Consider the following 8,732-nt stretch of genomic DNA (forward strand, 5'->3'; position numbering starts at 1 on the left):
GGCCTCCTCTCGGCCTCCTCCTCGCGCTCGCGCTGCTTGCGCGCAATCTCGTCCGCCTTGGCGCGCTCCGCCTCGCGCTCCGCCTTGAGCTTGGCGGCACGCTCGGCAGCCTCGCGGTTGCGGCGCTCGATCTCGGCGGCAGCCTTCGCCTCCTCCTCGGCGCGCTGGGCGGCAAGGCGCTCCTCCTCCTCGGCCTGCTCGCGGGCACGGCGCTCCGCAGCCTCGGCCTCGGCCTGCTGGCGCTCGCGCTCCTCGCGCTCGGCCTTGCGGCGCGCAATGACGTCGGCGTAGAACTTGGCCTTCTCCTCTTGGATGCGCTTTTGGGCCGCGACGCGGGCAGCCTCGAACTCGGCGGCACGCTGGGACTCGACCGCCTCGCGGGCAACGAGGTAGTCGGGCATCATGCGCTGGAGACGAGCCTTGAGCTCCTGGGCGTGCTTCTGCTGGGCAATAGCCTGCTCGCGAGCAGCCTTGTTGGAGCGGTCGTGGGCCTCCCTGTCCTCCTTCTTCTGGCGGGTGTAGTCCTCGGCGAGGAGAGGGCGCTCCTCCTTACGGTACGCACGCTCGAGGTGGTCGACACGCTTGGCAATGATACGGAGACGCTCGTTAAGCTCACGCTTCTCCTTGGCGATGTGCTCGACCTGCATAGCGACAATCTTCGAGGTGTCGAGCTCCTCGTCCTTCATCTCGTTGACGTCGATGCTGATACCACCCTTGGCGGCGAGCTGCTCAGCGAGCTTGCGAGCCTCCTCACGGCGGGTAGCCTCCATCTGGCGCTGGAGACGCTCGACCTCGGCCGCACGGGCAGCCTCCTTCTCGCGGCGGGCGGTCTCCTCGGCGAGCTGCTTGGCACGCTCGGCCTTGGCGGTCGACTCCTCACGCTCACGGCGGAGGTTGGCCTCCTCCATAAGCTCACGACGCTTCTGGATGATGAGGCGACGGTGCTCGGCACGCTTGCGCTCCTCCTCGGCCTCAGCGATGGCAGCGGCGAAGGCCTCGGCACGCGAGGTGACGGGAACGGGCTGGATGTACTGGATAGCGTTGTGGAGGCAGAGAGCGAGGTTCGAGAGGTGGTTGAGGTCCGCCGCAGGGGGAGCGAAGTTGAGAGTCTTGGCGACGTGGTCAATGGTGGCGTTGATGTCACCGTTGCGCGAAGCAGTCATCAGGAACTTCTCGAGGGCGGCCATGTCGGTAGCCCAGGGACCGTTGTCGAACGCCTTGACAAGCGAGAGAACCTTGTCGAGCGAGACGGTCTCGTAGACACGCGAGAGCTCCTGGATGAGACGCGAGAGGACGACGTCACGGAGAGCGGGGAGGTACGCGGCGTACTCGGCGGGGAGGTTGGCGACGATGGGAGCGAGCTGCTTGCAGGCGCGGAGGGGCTGGAAGTCGGTCTCGAGGATGGTGTAAAGCTGACGAACTTCGGCGGGGACACGCTTGAGGTGCTTGGCGGCGGCGTCCTGGACAAGAGCCTGGCGAGTGGGCATCTTGGGGAGGTTGAGCAGGGCAACGAGGCGCTGCTTGGTCTCGACGTCACCGAGGGGGACGGCAAGAGCCGAAAGGAGAACGGCAACGGGGGCACGCTCCGAAACGGTGCCAGCGCGCTCGGCGTACTGGTAGTAGCGAGCCCAAGCGGCAGCGTGGAATACAGCGGTCTGCTTGCCACCCTCAGCCTTGAAGATCTGGGTGAGCTTCTCATAGTAGTTGGCCATCATGCTGGGCTTGGCGCCCTTGCGGCCAGCAACGAGACCGTGAACATCCTCAACCGAACGGAAAGCCTCCTGCCAGAGCTCAAGCTCGACAGCGGTCTCGAGCTGGAGGAAACGGGTGTCGAGGTGACGGGCAAGAGTCTCGGGGTCGTGGAGGTTGACGGAGTGCTGCTGGTGGCCGTACTTGGCGGCGTTCGAGAGGTCCTTGCGGAGACGCTGCTCACAGAGACGACGGAAGTCCGACTTGCGCTGGTGCTCCTTGCAGAACTGGAAGGCACGGTGGGCGATCTGCTGGTAAATGACCTCGAGACGGTCGTTGCTCTTGGCAATATCAAGAGTGACGTCGTACGAGTCCCAGCAGAACTTCTGAGCGGGGCCGATCAGGCGGCGCTCAATGCGCTCACGGTCACCAGCCGAGTCAATGAACGAGTCGTAGAGCATGGTGGTAGGCTGGAGGGGAAGGTCGTCGTCCTGGGGCTCCGTGCTCGAAGCGGGAAGAGCAGAAACCTCCTTCTCGGCCTGCTCCATGGCAGTCTTGAGCTTGGCCTCGGCCTGCTCAATGAAGTGCAGGAGAACACGCTCGATCGAGGGGACGTTCGTGTTCTGGGCGGCGTTCTTGTAGTGAACGAGGGCCTCACGAGCGTCCGACTTGCGTTGGAGAGCAACGCAGAGGTCGAGGTACTTGATCATGATCGGCTCGAGGGTGGGGATCGGAGTGTGCTTGAAGCGCTTCGACTGGAAGACCTCAGACAGGAACTCGAAAGCCTGAGCCTGCGACTGGGTCGTGCCGAGAGCGAGAAGCTCCTCAGCACGCTAGCGACGTTAGCATTCTGCATGCAAGGCGCAAGACGTACCCTCAGCGCGTTCTCGGGCTTGACGTAAACGGGGGGCATGTTGTATTAGGTGGGGAGAATGTTACGCGGGATCGCGTTTGGACGAACAATGGGTCGTCTTTTGTCGTTTTAGGTGGTGTCGAAGTTTTCGAACAAAGGGACCAGACTACTCTTCCTCACTACCTGCGGCGACGCAAATGGCAGCGATTTATCGACGTAGTAACTGGGGGGAGAGGGAGGGGGGAGTCGAGGTGTCGTGAAAGACGGTAGAGGTGGTGAGGACGGCAGATCGGCCGGTCTGGTCTGGTCTCTCTGTGAGCTGCGTCCTGGCAGGCTGGCCGGTGGACGTCGAAAAGTGCGTGCAAGAGCCACGCTCTGATTGTTCTCGTGGACGGAGTTATGGGTGTGTGGCACTCGGTCGGGCTCACCCTGGCTGGGCCCCTATGGTGCGCGGTGGTACTACGGCCGGAAGCAATTGGGCGACTGGGCCACCCACTGCAGGCCACGGTGGTGACGCCACCGCCCATTCAGGCAGGCACGAACGCTGGCTCGTCCGGCTGGGCTGGCTGGGCTGGCTGGGCTGGGCGTTCACAGGGTAGGACTGCGGGCGACCACGGTACAGCGCTCGGCTCCTGGCTGGACGGTCCGGACACCTACGCCTACACTGTGGTATGACATACATTCGTCGCTCCCCTCCTCCTACTCTCAACCACTTGCCTCTTGCTGCTTTCAATATCTACACCTTCTCTCCTCGACCCCCCTTGCATCACACGAACCTCTGCTTCCATCCCTCCCTCCCCGTCTTACCGCCCCCTTTCCTTAGCCAGCCATGGCCGCTCAGCTGCAGCACTTGTGAGTATGACTGCATTCGCCGCCGCCGCTCAAAGATGGAGCTGACGACACAGTGGCCGTGGAGGTATGTCTTCCTCCAAACTGACATCGCATCTGCTTGCAATCGGCGATTCCGAATAGGTACTGACTTGCATACAGCGCTCCGAGTAGCGAAGAACTACACCAAGGGGTACAGTGACACGCAGGTGAGCTATCGCTTCCAAATCTCGCCAGCTGACAAGCAGACGAAAGTCCGTGATGCGACCTCAAACGATCCGTGGGGCCCGTCGGGCACCCAGATGAATGAACTCGCCCAGTTGACCTACAAGCAGTGAGTGGGCAGTGAAGACGGGCGTGATAGGCGCATAGCTCCGTCTGTGCCCCCAGGGAGCCTGTGGCTGACGCTTTAGGGGCGACTTTGTGGAGATTATGGAGATGCTCGACAAGCGACTGAACGACAAGGGCAAGAACTGGCGCCATGTGTTCAAGGCGCTCACTGTGCTTGACTACATCCTGCACGCCGGATCGGAGAATGTTGTCATCTATTTCAAGGACAACCTGTACATTGTCAAGACGCTGAAGGAGTTCGTGTACGTCGACGACCAGGGCAAGGATGTCGGACACAATGTCCGACAGAAGGCCAAAGACATTACAAACCTGCTCCAGGACGAGGACCGACTGCGCGCGGAGAGAAGGCAGCGTGGTGCGATGCGTGACCGCATGCTTGGCAACATTGCCGATCACGGACTGCAAGGCGAGGACGACTATGGAGGCCGAAACTACGACAGCTCGTGGCGCGACCAGGAGCGGCAGGAGCGCAGGCCCACGCGCCGCAACGACGACGAGGACTCGGACCTCCAGCGCGCGCTCGCCGAGAGCATGCAGAGCAGCCAGGACGAGGACCGCCGCCGCTCCCAGCAGCAGAAGGAGGAGGATGAGCTGCAGCGTGCGATCCGTCTCAGCGAGGAGGAGGAAGCGAAGAGGAAGCGGGAACAGGAGGAGGCGAACCAGCGTGCTCTCATGGACGACAGCTTCCAGCTCGAGTCGAACAACATGTACACGCAGCAGCCGCAGCAGACCGGCTTCCCTCTCGTCGACATGAGCGGCGGCTGGAACCAGCAGCAGCTTCAGCCGCAATACACGAGCTTCAATGTGAGTTTATCCTTCCTGTATCTCGAAACTAACGTTCAGCCCTTTGCCGCTCAGATGCAGCAACAGCAGCAGCAGCAGCAGATGTACCAGCAGCAGCTCCTCCAGCAGCAGCAGCAAGAAGAGTACATGCGGCAGCAGCAGGAGGCGCAAGCGCGTGCCCAGATGCAGTCGTCGCTGCTTCCCCAGCACACGGCGTACGGCTCGAACAACCCCTTCGCGCCGAAGCCGACGATGCCGCAGCAGACAGGTTCGCTGTTCGACTCGAACCCGCAGCCGCAGATCCAGCAGCAGCCGACAGGAATGTTCGGCAACTCGTTCAACCCGCAGGACAACAACAACAACGCTTTCACGCCGCAGAGCAACCAGACTCTCACGCCGACACCGGCAGCGCCCAAGCCCTTCGCTGCGCCGAAGAAGGACGATGGCGAGCACGCCGGCCTCGCCAACCTCATCGGGCGGGGACGCGAGGACGGCCTCGACACGTTCGGAAACGTTGGTAACCTTCGTGAGTACTGCACTGCGCTGAGTGGGGTGACTGCGGATATCGCTTTGGCCCGTTCTGCGGAATGCCAGAAAGCCAAGACAGCAGATGACGCGGGCGCGTCGACGCAGACGCGCAAGGCGATGCAGTCCGCAGCCGCTCTACCGGCGATTACGCGTAAGATCTTCGCTGACGTACAGGTATCCCCCAGGGAGCCATGTTCCACAACTCGAACCGCCTGGCGATGCAGGGTACGGGACTCGGCGCGAACAACCCGTTCGGCCAGCAGAACAACAACAACCAGCAGAACCAGCAGCAGCAGCAGACGAACAACGAACAGCCCTTCTTCACGATCTAGACGAGTACATGCGAGCGAAGTGAGCGCGCCCGCTGTTCGTGTGAATCGCGCTCGCTGGGGCCGGGTTTGTTGTCGTATAATGTTTCAGGAGCGGGGCTGTGTCGGCGTCCGGCAGGGAAGCGATGTCGAGCGAGGTCACGAGAGAGTGGAGAGATCGGGATCTGGATTGATCGGGGCGTGTGGCGAGTGGCGGGCGAACTAACAAGCGGCCAGTTGTCCAGTGACGGCAAGCTCCATAGACTAGCGCGCCCAAACCAGAAGGCGACGCGATACCTCAAAAGCCGTCACTTCGCGCTCTGCCGTCAGTCGCCATAGTCGTTCCTGTGCCCGCTGCGTGGTTTACATAGAGACGGAAATGTTCCTTCCTGTACAAGTATTTTTCTCCTTCTTTCCGCTGTTCATTGCCCCCTCCCCTTGTCTGCCTCCCATTTATAGTTTTCTAGTGCCCATCATGAACGTGATATATGACTGCATGCGAATCTACATTTGGCCCAGGACAAAGGGAAGGTGGTTATCTGTGCGAGATGCCCAGGTTACTACTCCAGGATACTCTTCTTCCTCAACGGCTGCATCTCGTGTTCCTCAGGCCTCTGCCGCCTCTGCTCGACCTCACCCCGTGACCGGCGTCGCACCTTCTTGGCGCGGAAGTACGTCCTGAGCAAGCTAATCCAGCCCGCCACGAGCCCGACAGGCGGCACGAGCCAGCACAGGCGCCACCACCACCCCGTGCTCCCGCCCTGCTGCTGCTTCCACCGTGCGACGACGCGGTCAACCTGCGCCTCGAGGTCGGCCAGCGTGCCGCTGTTGTCGATGACAGAGGTCGCATAGTTGAGCTTGGCGCTCATGGGCATCTGCGCCGCCATCCGGTCCTTCGCCTGCGTCTCGGTCAGGGGCGGGTTGGGCGGAATCGGCGGGCGGGAGAGGAGGCGCGACAGCTGGAGTTTCTCGTTGCTGCTGTCAGCTAGACATGACCCTTGTTCGAAGCTGTATTGCTCGCACAGCCTTCCCTCGAGCGAGAAAGGCGGGCAGAGACACCAACTCACATGTACACGACGACCACCTCGCCGACCCACTTCCACAGCCCCGCCTCAATGAGCAGCGGCACGTCGAGGATGACACACCACTCGCCCCTCAGCCACGCCTTGAGGATGCCCACGACCATAGCTCTCCTAACCCGGGGATGGACCACGCCATTGAGCCAGTTGCGCTCGTCCCGGTCCTTGAACACGATCTCGCCGATAGCGGAGCGGTTCAGGCTTCCGTCCGAGTTCAGGACGCGGTCGGCGCCAAAGTGGTCCACGACCATGCGGAACCCGCTTGTGCCCGGGGCGATCACGTCGCGCGCGAGAATGTCTGCGTCGATGATCGGGAGCGAGTGCCGCTCGCGCAGCATCTTGGAGACGGTCGACTTGCCTGATTGTCAGCTTGGCCAAAGAATGGTAGCTCACCAGTGGCAATACCGCCCGTGAGGCCGACGACGAGCATGGTGCGTTCGTGTTGTTGTGAAGGAGAAAGGAAGGTGACATTGTTGCCCATCCGCCAAGACGCACCTCGCCGACACACCGGCATCTTCCCATACCGAACTTGCATCCTGGGGTGGAGGCGGCCTGGCGGCGGACTTGCAAGGACTCTCCGCAAGTCGCGTCACTCTCCCACGCTGGCTGCCAAGCTTAATCAGCCCCCGTGCGCCCAGGGCCCAAGTCCGCCCACGAGCGGCAAACTCTATCAGATAACTGCTTGTAATCCCCGCCTGGCCATTCGCCACGGAGCTTAATGCCGATGTAATTCCGAATTACACTCACCCCTCCCTCTCTGTTGCTGCGATTTCGCCACTGGGCGACTTGGGTGGGAGCCGAGGTTGCGGGAGCAGAAGTCTCGGGCGAGGCTCGCGGCTTCGAGGTTTAGCAATCCTCTGCTCCAGTTGCTCCTACGCAATACCGGGTTAGTCGCTACCCTGTCCTTCACTCCTGTTCCACACTTAACTCCTCCTCACTTTCCTAGACCACTCTTGACACCTTCAACTTTCTCAACTACTACTCTTTCACTATCGTCATCACAATGTTCCGCTCCGCCCTCGCTTCCACCTCTCGCATGGCCATGCGCGCCGCCGCCCGCCCCATGGCCGCCCCCGTCGCCCGCGCCCCCATCGCCGCGACCCAGGTCCGCGCCTACCACCCCAAGGTCATTGACCACTACGAGAACCCCCGCAACGTCGGAAAGATGAACAAGGCCGACCACGACGTCGGTACCGGTCTCGTCGGTGCCCCCGCGTGTGGAGAGTGAGTATCCGCTGCTCCGAGACGGGAAAGACGCAGGGCCGCTATGACGTGAGAAGGCCTCTCGGTGTTAGATGGGCCGTTGTCAGTGACAGGAGTCCTGTGGCAACGATGTCGTTGCAAGCCGTCGCCGTCCCTCGTGACGCTCGTGACGGTTTGCCCAGCAGTTACGCCAGAAGTTGCTTAGCTATGACTTCTCTCACGTCCGCCCGCCCTGAAAACTTGCCCGTCTCGGGCTCCTCCAGCCGAGTGTCCAAGCGCTAACTCTCTTTCCAGTGTCATGAAGCTCCAGATTCGTGTCGGCGAGGACGGCATCATCGAGGACGTCAAGTTCAAGACGTTTGGATGTGGTTCCGCCATCGCGTCCTCGTCCTACATGACTGAGCGTGTCAAGGGTCTCAGCCTCGAGGAGGCCGGCAAGGTCAAGAACACCGAAATCGCCAAGGAGCTCTGCCTCCCGCCCGTCAAGCTCCACTGCTCCCTGCTCGCCGAGGACGCCATCAAGTCGGCCATCAAGGACTACCAGGACAAGCGCTCCAAGCGTCTCGCCGCCGCCCAGGCCGCCGACGCCGCGCCCCAGGCCGCTGCCGCGACCGCCTAAGCGTGTCGTGCACTCCACCCTCGTCATATCTCCTCTTTCTCTCTTCCTCTCCCCAACACACCCCCACCAAGTCACAAGTGGTTAAAAAGCAAGTCTCAGAGGAATGTCGAATGTCCTGAGTCGTGTACGCATCTAGTCCTCAGCCCCGAGGTGGAACGACGGAGAAGGAGCAGTAAACGGAAATCAGAAAAATCTAGACCCCACCCCCCCTCGGCCGACGACAACAGTCCGGCGAAACAAAATCATCAGACCCCAAGGCCCCAAGTGAACGACGTTAGACCCGTGTATCACTCCATTGTTGTGTAGCGCGACGGCGCGAGGTTGACGTAGCAGCAAATGCATTTTTCTTCTAAGCCGAGCGGCGAGCGGAGCGAGCAGCGAGCGAGGCGAGCGTGGAGGGAGTACTGAGCGCGACTGACTGCGGTACTGCGGCGAGCTCCCATCTCTGTTGGGAAAGCATCTGAACGTGCAGTGAGAAGCGCCATGATCTC

At 61.6% G+C, this 8,732-nt stretch overlaps 2 protein-coding genes across 2 annotated transcripts; both read left to right on the forward strand.

Annotated features, from left to right (window-relative positions):
- Positions 1-3,371: 3,371 nt before the first annotated feature.
- A1Q1_03005 (uncharacterized protein) lies at positions 3,372-6,781 on the forward strand (the record flags this gene model as incomplete). The annotated part of the gene is made up of 7 exons (XM_014324234.1): positions 3,372-3,394; positions 3,448-3,458; positions 3,533-3,704; positions 3,784-5,183; positions 5,257-5,383; positions 5,860-6,011; positions 6,366-6,781. 7 exons carry the CDS (start codon positions 3,372-3,374, stop codon positions 6,779-6,781), a joined length of 2,301 nt encoding a protein of 766 aa, XP_014179709.1.
- Positions 6,782-7,422: 641 nt separating this feature from the next.
- A1Q1_03006 (iron-sulfur cluster assembly-related protein) lies at positions 7,423-8,241 on the forward strand (the record flags this gene model as incomplete). The annotated part of the gene is made up of 3 exons (XM_014324235.1): positions 7,423-7,643; positions 7,700-7,843; positions 7,917-8,241. The coding sequence occupies 3 exons, from the start codon at positions 7,423-7,425 to the stop codon at positions 8,239-8,241; spliced, it is 690 nt and encodes a 229-aa protein (XP_014179710.1).
- Positions 8,242-8,732: the final 491 nt, after the last annotated feature.

Source organism: Trichosporon asahii (assembly GCF_000293215.1).
Source record: "Trichosporon asahii var. asahii CBS 2479 unplaced genomic scaffold scaffold00051, whole genome shotgun sequence".
NCBI classification, from domain to species: domain Eukaryota; kingdom Fungi; phylum Basidiomycota; class Tremellomycetes; order Trichosporonales; family Trichosporonaceae; genus Trichosporon; species Trichosporon asahii.